Genomic DNA, 15,148 nt, shown 5'->3' with positions numbered 1-15,148 from the left:
AGCAACAGTCATTTTCGTTTTTTATGTCCTGCTACTGCCATCGTCAGCCAGGAAATACTTTTTTTTACTAAAGCAGTATATGAAATCAGATGTATTACCTACCACCATTTAGTTGTTTTGTGTTATTTAAGATATTTATAAAATATCTGATCATGTCAGACGTAATTATTCCACTCATTTTTTAAACAATGCAATTATCCGTTTCAGCCACCAGGGGGCAGCTCCCCCTGCCCCACAGCAAACTCATGGCTCAGACCCATCTGGTAGCGAAGGAGGGCCGAGACTAAGAGCTACATGGAAAAATATGCACCAAACAAGCCACTTTGAAATGTTGCTGTTTCATGAATACAAAAGTTGGGTGACCCCCCCCCTCTGGACTGAAAAATGTTGGATGACCCTCCCCTCAGCAAAGAATAAAAAGACATGACCCTCCCCTATTTTCCTCCGGTGGTCCATTCCATAAATACCAAACGGTCCCCCCAAAGGCCCCTTAACTCTTTGGAGAGTTGTTGCGAGTATGTCCAGCAACGACAATGATGGAAGGATGTGACAGGCATCAGAAAAATATGTAAACACGAAGAAAACACAATGAAGATTGGTGTTTCTTTTCAACAACAGACCTGAGAAGGAACGAACAGCTGAGCTTTATTCAATGTAAAAACTGCACACAAAACCTTCCTAATAAAATTCAAGGTTTCCGTTAAATAACGTAATTTGGTACTAATTGTGGAGAAGTAGGAATGTCATTGAAAGAAAAGCTGAATTAAAACGTAAAGTAAATGTTTGCACGTTCAGCTAATTAAGTGAGAGTTAAAGTGTTGAACACCCTCTCTATAATTTCCCAATAATTAGCACCAAATTTGATCATACTCCCAGAAAACTTCTTGAAGATTATTAATATTTCAGAAAGTACAGACCAGTAAAATTTAATTATTTGCACTGCTTTGCAACATTTCTGCAGTTAAACTTTTGCTTCCTGCAAATGTTGTGCACCATCTGCACAACATATTGCAATCTGAGGAGGAGGTGACATCCATTAATACTATTGTATTCCAAACTGACATTAGTGCATCATGGAGCATGTTTTCCAAACATCGATTGCTCTCAGAATTTCTCACAAAAGATGCACTAAAAGCCATTCTTAGCTTTAACTGTGAGATTGAGGTTTTTCAAAGAGACATTCGAAGTACCGGCACCGATCGGCCATTTAAAATAAATGTTTTGTCATGTTTTGGATAACTAGAATGCCAACTGGCTTTCAACATTTTCTATGTTAAACCATGTCTCTGTGTTGGGAGATTAAAACAAAAACAGATGTCAATGATAACAAGGAGATGAGTTGTAAGCGGCAGCCAAATTCCTATAGATCCCATAGAGCCTAAAGGCAGAGCTGTCAATAAATCACTAAGATAGAGTTGAGTATGCAAACTGTCTGGAGAGTAAGTGCACTATCAGAATAATTGCACCGTTTCCATGAATGCTTCTCTCCTTTGTTGCATTACTAAAAGATAAATGACATGCTTTCAAGAATAGAAATACACTAAAATGATCAGAGACTTCAACACATTGAATAAATGTTTGCATAACAAAACCTTTTTCTCCCAACTCCTCTTAAGTGGAGTGTCAGCACCATTAAACATTCCTTTACGATTTAAAAGCATAAGTTCAATGAGATATTTCATGGATAACTATGGCATAGAGCATTTTATAAATAAATAAAAGACAGATGCCTGGACTTGACCAAACAAGGTTGAGGAACGTCGGACCTGGCTGCTTCAAAGCTAAAATCTACGTATCGTTTGCAGCTCTGAGTCAGTGATCACAGCTTTGAAGAAAGATGTGTGACTAAATATGAACATTTTAGGCATACGTAGAGATTAGAAATAGATGTGGAATCCTAGGCAACAGAATCAATCAGTCATATCTCCTACTCAAAACATCAGAATTACCTCAGCGAAGATCAAACAGCATCTGAAAGCCACACAAGATAAAGATGAGACTCACCGTGTTGAATCCTGGGAAGAGGCTCATCGCTGTGGCCGTATCCAATGGAAAGGGGAGAAACTGCTTCATGCCCAGTGAGGTCTGGATAGAAGGCAGGGTGGGGCGCACCAGGGTGGGCATGAGGCCATTTTGACATGTGTTACCTGTAGGAGGCAGAGCAAAGGCAGCATGTTGAACTGCAGACGGCAACTGGGACAGCTGCCTCACCCTCCATCTCTATCCAAGTGAACCTTCAGTGTGTGTTTGGAAAAGGAAGCAGGAGATTTCTTTATTTAGGCCTAATAGTTTTTTTATGTTATTTTAGAAGCTATTGTTATTGTAGTTATGGCTGATACTCTAGGGCCATCACAGGGAAGAAGGAAATTAAACGAAGACTAACTAAAAGCTAAAAAGGGAAAGTGAAAGACAACGGGCGATAATGTGAGTCAACTTCTGTAGGGCTATCAACAGATGGAGACAATTAGGGGATTGTAAATGATTCAAACCCGACCCCGAATTGGCCCTCAGGTATGTAATTATGGAGGAAATATTTATTCATAATTCAAATTGAAAGTCCAAAGAGAATACGAAGCGAGATCAAATTAAAAATATTATTATTTTACTACTCTACTAGGAAAAATCATGCCATAATTAAATAAAAAAATAAAAGAAAACTGAAAAAGCAAAGTTGAAATGTAAAATGATAATTTGAAAATGTAAAGTGCTCAATGTAAAAAGTCCAATTTAAAATGCAAAGCTTAAATATAAATGCTTAAACTGAAATCTTTGAAATATTTTATTGAATGACAGAAACATCAAATATGAAACTCAAAATGTGAAATGGAAAAGTTTAAATAGAAATACTTAAATTAAAATCTCCAGTAGAAAAAAATTATGAATAATTTTCAATTTTCAATTTGAAGTTTTATCTTTTGAATTTTACATTTGGTAATTGCCTTTTGACATTTTAAGATTCATCATTGCTATTTCTATTTAACATTAAGGCTTTTCATTTTGAAGTGACACTTGTCAATTCAAATGAGGAGGCGTGGCCTAACGGCTGGTGGGAGGGTTGAGAGACTTCCAGCGGAGACAGCGGAGTCTCTGAGCTTCATTGGCCGGCCGGCGAGTAGGCAATGCCGGCTGCAACTAGCTGGCTTGTCACGTTAGACTGGAGGGTCGCAAGTCCGACAATTTTCGTCCGTTATTTCACCACTAAATTAACTTATTCACAATATATTTGATCTCGCTTTGTTTTCTCTTTGGACTTTCAATTTGAATTATGAATAAATATTTCCTCCATATGTAATATGTCTATTTCATTCATAAAATAACATTACAATGCGCGATGTGGTTGTACGTCAGTAGCCGATATATATAATTACGTCCCCCTTCCATTTAGCGCGGAGGTTTCCCCTTTACTCCGTGTTTGTGTTGGCTTACTATTTTCTTTTCCCTTGTCCCCCCTGTAACGTTACTTGTGTAAAGCGTCCGCGGGTTTCATGAAATGTGCTATATTAATCTAAGTAACACAGTGACAGTGATACCTGGTTTATCTCACGAGTCATCCAAAGTAGGCTAAGTTACCGTATGCACTTGAAATGCAACAATGCTTCTGTAACTTATTCTCTTATTGTAAATGAATGATTTTCAGAATCTGCAAAACATCCATCGCAACTATATGACCTCCCTGTAACGCTACCGCAACGGGAATACAGTGGTCAATACAGCACCGTATAGAAAAGAGCTTTACGACAGCAGGTGTGGTAAAAACACTACCGCTTTTGTCCAAAGCAGCCGCTACAATCAACACAAACTGAAAGTTACATATAGCCACTTTAAGTATTTAGCACTTGCGCCAACAAGGCCACCAAAGCATCATTCCTTTCATTAGTTCCAGTGCATACAGAGTTCATTGAAATTAAGGCCAGGAGTAAAAACAATGTTCTAATCTTCTAGTGGGTTGTAGCTCATCTGACAGCGTGGAAATCCCCAAAATCTGCAATGTGGATGGATGGTTTTAAAGGTCCCATGGCATGAAAATTTCACTTTGAGGTTTTTTTAACATTAATATGCATTCCCCCAGCCTGCCTATGGTCCCCCAGTGGCTAGAAATGGCGATAGGTGTAAACCGAGCCCTGGGTATCCTGCTCTGCCTTTGAGAAAATGAAAGCTCAGATGGGCCGATCTAGAATCTTCCATTTATGACGTCATAAGGGGAAAGGTTACCTCCCCTTTCTCTGCTTTGCCCGCCCAGAGAATTTGGCCCACCCATGAGAGAGAGACATCATGGCTTTCAAACGAGCAAAGTGACAGTTGGTCAAGGCCACACCCTCCACCTTGCCCCCCCCTCTCCTCCTCAATAGCTACAGACACAGAAATGGCACATCCTAAGTAAAGATAACTGTGGGACTGGCTTTAGTGGCTGTAATTCTGCACCAAGGCTGAATTTCGGGAAAGAGACTTCAGATACAGTATTAGGGGACCACTGAGGCCTATATAAAAGCATCCAAAGAGCACCATGTCATAGGGGTGGGGGAAAAAAATCGATACAGCATAGTATCGCAATATTTTCCATGGCAATACTGTATCGATACACAGACGCCAAGTATCGATCTTTTATTACATATGTGTTGGTCAGTTTGTCTGCTTGACAATCCCATTTTGCAGCAATAAAATTTAAGTGAGGTGAACAAACGAAATGAACTGTATCTTTTTAGATAAAACAGATGTTGACAAAGTTTCCTTTTGGGGACATCATTTGAAATTGGGAAAAATTTGAAGTTGGAAAAAAGGTAATCAATTGCAATATATCGCAGAATATTGCAATATGTTTAAAATCGCAATAATATATTATATATTTTAATTGTAATGTTGCTTGCCTAGCTGCTAGCGTGGCAGACCCTCATACTCTGCAACTGACAAGCTAGCAGTACTTACTTAGCTACTGCACATGTGCGACTCCCAATAAAGATGGAACAGAAGTGAGATGCCTCACTCTGTAGCTAAAACAGAGAGCTCAACACACAGGGTGAAAAGAGGAGCTGCAGAAATGTGCAGTACAACACAAATATGGTGTTTTTTGAAAATAGTACCTATTCTGGTGCGACCTCTAAATACGATTATGAACCTGAAAATGAGCATAATATAAGCACTTTAATATCTCCAGTTTCCATTATCAATGCAACATGTACCAGGTATATTAAGACTCAGATAACGGCAGGGTCCATTCTTCACAATGAGTACCTCTACTCTTGATGCATACGTACACACTAATGTGTGCTTATTCACTCTATTTACTCATACTAATATGTTTTGATTGAAGAACTATTACTTGTTATTGAGCATTTGTACATTCTGAGGATGCCACTTGTACTAGACAAGTATTTCAACACTTCAATCACCATCATTGTTAAGAGAATGGTCTCCATTACAGTGAATTGGCTCAGTGATAAATTGGCTGCAGACTCTGAATTCAGTTTCTTCTTCCAATCACAATCAAACCTAAATAAAGAAATAAGTTGTACACCAGATGACCACTGCGTGATGCTGCGATGATGTTTAGCTCTCCGAAACAGATGTTCTTATTCTGAAATTGTCCCCACAAATAGCTGCTGTGGAATGACTGCAACAGGCACATGCGATGAGTCAATGGCAAGAGAGGCCTGGCCCACACATCTCTAGGAAAAACAAAAGTAAATACTTCACTTTTATTGTCATGTGAGAGCACCACGCCAGCATAGCGCTTTAGAAACCACCAATTGGAAACAGCACAGGGCTGATTTCAACACTACGGGATCAAAACATCAAAAAAATTAAAAGCAGGGAAAACGGTCACAGCCCTCCAAAACATTAGGAATTAAAGAAGCCATTTCGCAAAGCTGTAATGAGAACCAGAGGGATGATTTCTTTTTATCGCTGCACACTTAACAGCAGTGGAACTCTGGGCCAGCATGGCTCTAAAGCGCTGGCAGATACAGTATCAAACCGCCCTCTAGAGACAAATAAAAACAAGGTTTGCCACGTTTCGGTCCCCAGGCAGTGGTAAGGGGTAAATAAAAAGCAAAAGTCATAAAGACGAGAAGAGAAAACCACAGACTGTCCCCCCTTCTCTCACTCTCTTTTCCCTCCAGTCGCCGGAGCGCTGCCATCTGTTGGAAAAAGAACACATGCCGCCTCTCATGTGGAGGCACGTCTTTGTCCCAACTTCAGCAAAGCATGTCCTTCTGCAGGAATCATCCAACCATGCCATCGCTCGACATGCCGGGCCTGACGTCAGCCCGCAGGCACGCCTCACCTAGCACCCGGCCAAATCCACCACTCACAGCTCCGACAGTCAAAACAGGCCGTTCAAACACACCAGGGCTGATGTGTGAGATTACTCTGCAGCGAAGATGAAGAGTGACAAACTGAAATGTGAATTTGTTTGATAGGGTTGTGTTTGGTTTGCTGAGTGACAGGAGATGAAATCTGACGTGTCAGCACGGCTGAAGCCTGTGAGTTTATTTACTCTTTTACATCACACAGAAGTGATTAGTTTAATAATAAAGTCTTTTTTACTGGGGGGGGGGGGGAAGAGTATTCAGATCATTTACTTAAGTCAAAATAGCAATACAATCTAAAAACATTCCATTACAGGTATAAGTCCTGCATTAAAAAATGGTACTTCTGTAAAAGGACACAGGTACGTACTTGTATGTTCCATTATTGGAACTACTACTATTGTGTTCATAACTACTTTTCGTATTGTGTGTAGTTTAATCTACAACAATGCATCAGATTTTATTCAAGAGTCTACAGCTAGGAACAGATACGTTTCTTCCAGCTGCTACACAGTCTCCGTAAAGGCTCGCAGTTCACTCGGGCTATGAGCATGTAAACTAAGGTGTATTTTTACGCTTTTCTTTCATTTTACGTTTGTAACTACAGTGATTGTGTGTGGGGCTCTGAGTGCTGCCAAAAAACGAGTAACCTACACTCATTACTGTGCCTGAACGCATCATGTGTAGATGGAGCACTGACACTGCTGGAGCACTGACACTGCTGAATGCTAATCTGCCTTTTTTTCGGGAGACATTTTGACTTGCCACAGTAGGAAAAGCACAGGTGTAAATAATGAAATGAATGATGGCTGAATCCATTTAGCTGCTTTGATTTCAGGTTCCTGGTATCGAGCATGATGGCTCACTCTCCCTTGAACACTTGAACACTATTGAACAGAGCCATCGTTAGTGTTATTAGCAACATCTGTGCTTTTCCTACCATGACAAGTCAAAATTGTCTTCTGTGAAAAAGGCCTGTTAGCATTCAGCAGCTTCAGTGCTCTGCTGTGAGAAAGCCATATTAGCACTAAACATACTGTACAGCTAAGGTTGATGGGAATGTGATTAGTTTTGCAGGTATTTGGTCATTAACCACAGTATTAAACACATTCAAAATGTTGATGAAAAGGCATCAATAATAGTTGTTGAGCTATTTCCGTCGGGACCAAAGTAGTGGACCGAAAAGTCTTTGAAAAAATCCCTGACTGGGGCGCACTGGTGCTTCACCTGGTTGAGCATGCGCCCATTTACTAATGCTCAGTCCTTAGCACTGGGCCCGGGTTTGAGTCCAACCCGCGACCCTTTGCTGCATGTCGTTCCCCCTCTATCTCAGGGGCAATTCCAGGATTTTTTAAGTTGGGTGGCACAGGGGAGATCAATAATCAGTCAGTTGGGGGCCATTTTTGTACAGCATAGAAAAGGGGGGGGGGGGCAAATCATAGTTCAGGTGGGGGGGTGGTGCCCCCCGTGCCCCCCTTCTAGCCCCACCCCTGCTCCCTCTCACCTTTCCTGTCTTTAGCTGTCCTGTCAAATAAAGGCCATGAAAAAAGCCCCAAAAAATTATCTTAAAAAAAATAAAAATAAAGGCCTGACTGGTCAAACGACAACTTTTCATAACTTGTTGTTCTACATTTTTACCTGCAGGCATCACTTTTGTGCACCAAAGAAACCAAAGACAGACCAACATTCATGCCGCTAGCATGACTTAATTTTGTGAAGGAACTAGTAACTACAGATGTCAATCTAGTATAGTGGAGTAAAAAGTATTCAAAAGGGGTGAAGCAGAAGTATACTGTAGTTGTGTAGAAAAGTAGAGGAAAAGGAAAGTTGGTGTGTTGGAGTAAATTAACTTACTTTCCCTCACCAGACACATTATCTACTGTTAACCTCTTCTAACCTCACATACCTTCCTAAACCTCACCCTGTTTAACCCTTGTGTTGTCCTCGGGTCATATTTGACCCGTTTTCAAAGTTTTTTGTATCAGAAATATTTCTTTCAACCAAATTGCCCCAAAATAACATTGATGGTTCCCCACAACGTTCTCTAAAATCTATGAATTTTATAGTATTTGAAAAACTTTTTTTTTTAAATGGTTTCAAAACAGTATCCTGACTAAACTTTGACATATACCCATCCGTGATCCACTCAACATCCTCTGATCTTCTGAACAATTTCACATAAATGAGGTTTGTTGACCAATGTTCCAAGAATAAGTGGAAAATGTATTATTAAAACAACACAAGTTGGTGTTAGTGGTGCATATAAGTGACCAAATCGTTTTGAAAAAAGTGTCAAAAGCATCTGCAAAAAAAGAATTCTTGGAAGGACAAGTTCATGGTCGACAGAAAGAAAACACAAGGGTTATGTACAGTATAATGGGGCAAACAAATTTTCTTTTGTCTCCAGTTGTGAAATGTAATGTGTAAAAATCACAGTCCAGCGAACATGCCCAAACATAAAGGCACATTCCAGCCTGCAGCAGCAGATATTGTTTCAACTCTCTTAAGCCTGATCATCTGTCACCACCAGCAAAGGTGCAAAACATAAGGCAGTGCAGGGAAACGATCCCCGGCTGCTAATCTGAGCTATAACCCCGACCTCCGAGCGCCACACTGACTTTAAGATGCTCCGGCACTAAGACAGAAAAAGCCTGTTACAGCAGGCTCTGGCAGAGATGCTGGCATCCGTAATTATCACTTTGTTAGAAGTGTCAATATTTGACTTCAAGAATGTTAATATTTGAGTTCTGTGAACGGCTTCTAAATTTGACTAGCAGAGTCCATGGCCCAGGTGGGCTAAAGTCTCTCCAGCAGAGACTGCCATCTACTTCACATGGAGAGTCGCTCAGGAGAGTCACTCCACGCTAAAAGGTCAGCAGGTGACAGTCATTAAAATAACTACAAGAAGTCTCTCTGAGCAGCCTGGGAGTCAGGCAGCATACATAACAAATAGAACAGAATTTGAATGAAAAGCCTGGTTATATACTGTATGTCAGTGATGCCCCCCTCTGTACAATCTCCCCCAGCACTGATGTGTTTACATAGTGCAGACTTCTCACTATTAGCTTCTCATGCAGCCACTTGCAGCAAGTGCATGATGTTTTAATGTGAGATTTGGGGTTGTAAATATGTTGGTATATGTAAAACTTTAGCCACGGATGTTGTATTTTAGGCCAAACAGAAAATTGCAGTGAGTGAATTATTTTCTGTTTGCAGCTCTGGAACAACAAACCTGAAACCAATAAACACCAGATATTCAAATAAAATATAAAAAGAATGTGATTATGGCCTGGTTTCACTGCACTTGGCCTCAGAAAGAATCAGCTGCTGGGTGTCTATTCACCACACATCCCCTCTCCTCTGCGTTTTGTATTCTAATATGCTAGAATACTTGATTTGCTGCATGACAATTTAATGGCATAAATTCATTTCAGAATATGCAACATACAGTGGGGCAAAAAAGTATTTAGTCAGCCACCAATTGTGCAAGTTCTCCCACTTAAAAAGATGAGAGAGGCCTGTAATTTTCATCATAGGTACACTTCAACTATGAGAGTCAAAATGAGAAAATAAATCCAGAAAATCACATTGTAGGATTTTTAATGAATTTATTTGCAAATTCCTTGGGAAAATAAGTATTTGGTCACCTACAAACAAGCAAGATTTCTGGCTCTCACAGACCTGTAACTTCTTATTTAAGAGGCTCCTCTGTCCTCCACTCGTTACCTGTATTAATGGCACCTGTTTGAACTTGTTATCAGTATAAAAGACAGCTGTCCACAACCTCAAACAGTCACACTCCAAACTCCACTATGGCCAAGACCAAAGAGCTGTCAAAGGACACCAGAAACAAAATTGTAGACCTGCACCAGGCTGGGAAGACTGAATCTGCAATAGGTAAGCAGCTTGGTGTGAAGAAATCAACTGTGGGAAAGATTATAAGAAAATGGAAGTCAATAATCTCCCTCGATCCGGGGCGCCACGCAAGATCTCACCCCGTGGGGTCAAAATGATCACAAGAACGGTGAGCAAAAATCACAGAACCACATGAGGGGACCTAGTGAATGACCTGCAGAGAGCTGTTTTTCTGCAAAGGGACCAGGACGACTGATCCGTGTAAAGGAAAGAACGAATGGGGCCATGTATCGTGAGATTTTGAGTGAAAACCTCCTTCCATCAGCAAGGGCATTGAAGATGAACGTGGCTGGGTCTTTCAGCATGACAATGATCCCAAACACACAGCCCGGGCAACGAATTAGTGGCATCGTAAGAAGCATTTCAAGGTCCTGGAGTGGCCTAGCCACCCTCCAGATCTCAACCCCATAGAAAATCTTTGGAGGGAGTTGAAAGTCTGTGTTGCCCAGCAACAGCCCCAAAACATCACTGCTCTAGAGGAGATCTGCATGGAGGAATGGGCCAAAATACCAGCAACAGTGTGTGAAAACCTTGTGAAGACTTCTGAAAAGTTTGACCTCTGTCATTGCCAACAAAGGGTATATAACAAAGTATTGAGATGAACTTTTGTTATTGACCAAATACTTATTTTCCACCATAATTTGCAAATAAATTCATTAAAAATCCTACAATGTGATTTTCTGGATTTTGTTTTCTCATTTTGTCTCCTGTAACTATGATGAAAATTACAGGCCCCTCTCATCTTTTTAAGTGGGAGAACTTGCACAATTGGTGGCTGACTAAATACTTTTTTGCCCCACTGTATAAGCACATTACTGAAATAATGAAGTCTAAAGGATTGAGACAGGCAGGATGTTTTACAGTTCACAACTTCACTGTTTTCACTCTGTGCGTAATTTCCAGATGCAGCAGACAGCTGTTTTCAGAAAAAAAGCTCTAAAAACCCATTATATGCCACCTGCTCCGCACCAAATGTCAAAGTTGAAGGGCATGAATAATAAAGTGTAAAGTGAATTGCACTACATTCATCATGTCACCAGAGACTGCAATGACTCCACATGCTAACGTTGCTCCATGTCCGCTGGATGTGTAAACAGTTTGCTAACACATTATCCATTTCAAATTTATAAGGCCATAATATATTAAACTTGTGTGTTTTCTAGCTTCTTTCAGAGTGGCCAAACAAAACTAATGAATACATATTTGAAGCCCTTATCATGTTAGTGGATATGAAGCTTTGGGGTGTGCATATTCCTAAACTTGATTTAATTAAATTACCACAAACCAGTTGACACACACTGAACCTGGGGCATTTGGAGATGTTTTTTTGCCTGCTTTGCCCATTAGTGTAATGATGTAGAACTGAGATGAGATCTGACTTCTGGAAATATTTGAAATAGATCAGAATTGATGAAAGTTTTTATCCACTGGCCTTTGTTTATCCATTCTCTTTGAGGCTGTGTTTAATGATGCAGCATATACAGTATAAGAGACATTAAGAGCAGCTCCGTGGACAGGACGTGTATGGCTACTGTATCATGCCGTGTTTTAGACTCTGGCTGTCCTCTGCATTGCCCTTCCTGAAAGATTCACTTATCTGGGCTGAAGCGTTTTTTACTCCTGCGGCAGTATGTCGAGAGAGGGGGGAGAGTAAAATGATGGCTGGAGGACGTCGACTGGCATTAATAATGAATCATCTTATGCCGCTCTCCTCCACCGTCCGCCTCCTGTTAGTGTCCTGGACCTCCGATAAGATCTGTCCAGAGAGTCTACACCGCCAGAGAGCCTCAAAATTAAAAGCTTGCTCTTGCACAACCTTCCTTTTCTCTTAGCAAACATAAATCCAATTATTAGATAAATCTGAATTTCACTGAAAGTCATCTGTATGCTGATGACGCCCCAGATGTGATTAACACCTCTGTGTTTTCATGGAGTGTGCTGATCGTATTCAGCGGCCTTTAACATGCTCTGAGATCAGTACTTCCCTTCAAGCAGGGAGGATAAAATCATTTCACCCCTATTAAATTGAACAATATGAGCACAAAGGGGAAATTTAAAGCATTCCTTTTTTTTATTTTTTTTTTTTAAAGCTACACTTTCACTGATTTTCCAATTAACCTTTACAGGATAATCTCTGTATTCTTATGATATAGTCTCACCAGCGTGTGGCATACAGCATGCATTTGGCTTCGAGCTACATAACACACGCTGCCTTCATCCCCTTCAGATTAACATACTGTAGCTCTTGCTGCCGTCATGTGTGTAGCTCGCTAATAAACACAGCTGTTTCTGAATCGGATCCAACAATCACTTCCCATGCACTGTGTAATCTGAGGTTAACCAAAAAGATGTTTACGTGCTGCTAAACGCCAACCTCTGGGCCTTTGACTCAACAACCATAATAGCTTGTATGATTGCAGCACACGCTCAGGACTTATTAGCCTGCTCTGTTGCAGTTCTCTTACTGCCTGCTTTGGATCTATATGGACAGCTTTTAAAGAAAGCGGGACATTTCCTTCGATCTGTTTATTCTTTTCCATTTTGGTGTCTTGTTTCAAAGAGGTCAAAAGTCTCATAATGTATCACCTGATATTTATCACAAAACATGTTCTGGTTAAATAGCAGCATTGCATTGCTGCTGAACAAGCCATTAATCTTTTAAGAGATAGCATCTTTTTTTCTCTTTGCCGTGTAGTTGTGCACTCAGAATTCATAAATGTTAAAATGATGCACATCCTGTATACGCAAACAGTGACCTTTCCTGCTCTTGCTGTTTTGTTTTACACAGAGCGCTGGAGATAAGATGGCATTTTGTCTGACACAAAAAGCAGACAAAACAGGCGTCACCAGCAACAGAACCACCTGCCTGAGAAGTTCTGTCTCGACTTTCACTTAACCCATCCATCCAACCTGCATCACCTCTATGCTTTCCCGAACCTGCACACCTGACCGACATCAGCAGTGGATCTCAGACAGCCGAAGCTGTCTTTGCACCTGACAGCTTATTCATTTATAAGCTCCCAGCACTCTTCCACCGCTCCTTTGTGTATGGCATAACAAGAGAAAATCCTTCTCGCTCTTACAAGCCACGGTCTGTAACTTCAGATCGCTTTAATCCTCGGGATTAAAAAAAGAGTCTTTCATTTAACAAATCACCACCTCTGAATTCAAGATCCCTGTGTTATTATTCCTCCTATGTGACTGTAAACCAGCCATGAGAAGAGTACTTGACGAGGAGCCACTCGCGGATTAAGTCTTCCTAAGCCTCCTCCAGTCTCCTCCATAAAAACTAGTGGAAGGGGCCTTCCTTCGATTTCTCTAAATATCCCACACAGAATATAAAGTGGCTCTCGACGCGTGCATCTCCAATCTTACTTGAATTTCTACATACTGTCAGCTGGTCAAACAGCCAGAATGAAATCCAAAGCTTGTATTCTCAGCAGCCCAACCACCTGGGATTTAGTCCAATAAACCAGAACATGTGCATGAGGAAGGGGCATACCTGGTGAGCAGGTTCATTCAACAGTTTTAGGATCCCTCAGTCTGCAACTTCACTCTCTTTCTTTTACCTTTTTATTTTCTGCTGTAACAGCAACTGACTCTCCTATCCATCTTTTTTAGTTTCCAGAACAAGTACCAGGCAGGCTGGAACCCTTTTACAGCACATTTAGGAGAGGGGAAACGTGCACTTATACTCTGCATTTGACTGTGATAAAGCACATGCAGTGAACACAGACACACAGACACACACATACACACACATACACACAGAAAACACACAATCCAGGTCTCCTAGGTGTGTAACTTCACACTCGTTTTTCTTTCATGGAAAACAGCGCTTCTTCTGTTCATGCTTTTAGTATCCGGAACAAGTAAGAAGACACACATTTAGATGAAAGAATCTGACACACAAGGATGAAATTATGCATGTAAGCGCATATAAATACAAACTCACCAAAAAACATGCTGCTCTCCATAGCTCCTCAGGCTCAGGGGTCTGCTGTATTTCCTCTCTGGTGCCCTGCCAGTGTGTGTTTGTTCATGGACAGCAGCCTGGGCATGTCTCATACACTCCTCAGGGGTGTGTGTGTGTCTGTCTGTGCATGTGTGTTCAATCCAACTGCAGCGTCAATGGCCAGACCGCATGCTGCACTCTTTACGCCGCTGCTGTCTGTGGACCTTCGTATCTGCCTCTCTCTCTCTCTCTCTTTCTCTCTCTCTCTCTCTCTCTCTCTCTCTCTCTCTCTCTCTCTCTCTCTCTCCGCGTACTGGTCCTCCCTTGCCGGTCTCGTCCCCTCCTCTTTAGCTCCCCCTCCTCATCTGTCTTCCTCCTCCTCCTCCTCCTCCCTTCTGGCCCCTCCACACACTGGATCCCTTCGCTTCTTTCTTTTCTCTCTCCGGGGTGTCTATCTACATTTTCCAGCAACAGCCTCTTCTCCACAAATGCCTCTCTCTCTCTCTCTCTCTCTCTCTCTCTCTCTCTCTCTCTCTCTCTCTCTAGGTGTTTCATCTTTGTTTTATGTGTCAACCAAGCCTCTCTCTTTCTTACTCTCACTCCTTGCTTTCCACCGCTTTCTCTCCCTCGTTTGATCTTATTCCCCTTTCCCTGCTTCCATCTCGAGCTTGCTTCTTTTTCTTTTTTCTGTATTCCGACTGTTGCCTCGCTCTCCCCTGGTTATTTTTCTTTCTTCCTTATTTCTCTCTCTCTCTCTCTCTCTCTCTCTCTCTCTCTCTCTCTCTCTGTGTTTCCTACTCAGTAAATATCTTTGCAGTGTGGTTTTCTCCCTCTCCCTGCCCTACCTCACTTACTCTGTTTGTCTCTTATTGTTTTCTCCCTTTCACTCAGCATGTTTACATGCATACACACACACACAAAAAAACGGTTGCTGGGAGAAAACATCACCCGACTCTGCACTTCCCCTCAGCAT

General features: G+C 41.3%; 1 protein-coding gene across 2 annotated transcripts in view; it reads right to left on the bottom strand.

The window, feature by feature from the left end:
• Window positions 1–14,650, bottom strand: part of znf385d (zinc finger protein 385D) — a 97,823-nt gene extending 83,173 nt beyond the window's left edge. Inside the window, exons 1-2 of one of the 2 annotated variants that reach the window (XM_078252199.1) lie at window positions 14,176–14,648; window positions 2,005–2,147 (exon numbers count right to left, since the gene is read on the bottom strand). In XM_078252199.1, coding sequence (XP_078108325.1) covers window positions 2,005–2,147; window positions 14,176–14,197 — 165 coding nt within the window. In that variant the 5' untranslated portion in view covers window positions 14,198–14,648. Of the gene's footprint in view, window positions 1–2,004; window positions 2,148–14,175 lie in introns of both variants that reach the window. The other variant, XM_078252200.1, reaches the window with a different exon arrangement.
• Between the last annotated feature and the right edge of the window lie 498 nt (window positions 14,651–15,148).

Source organism: Sander vitreus, chromosome 6 (genome assembly GCF_031162955.1).
Source record: "Sander vitreus isolate 19-12246 chromosome 6, sanVit1, whole genome shotgun sequence".
Taxonomy (NCBI): Eukaryota; Metazoa; Chordata; class Actinopteri; order Perciformes; family Percidae; genus Sander; species Sander vitreus.
Note: the sequence above shows the minus strand (reverse complement) of the source record. Positions and strands in the feature narration are given on the sequence as shown.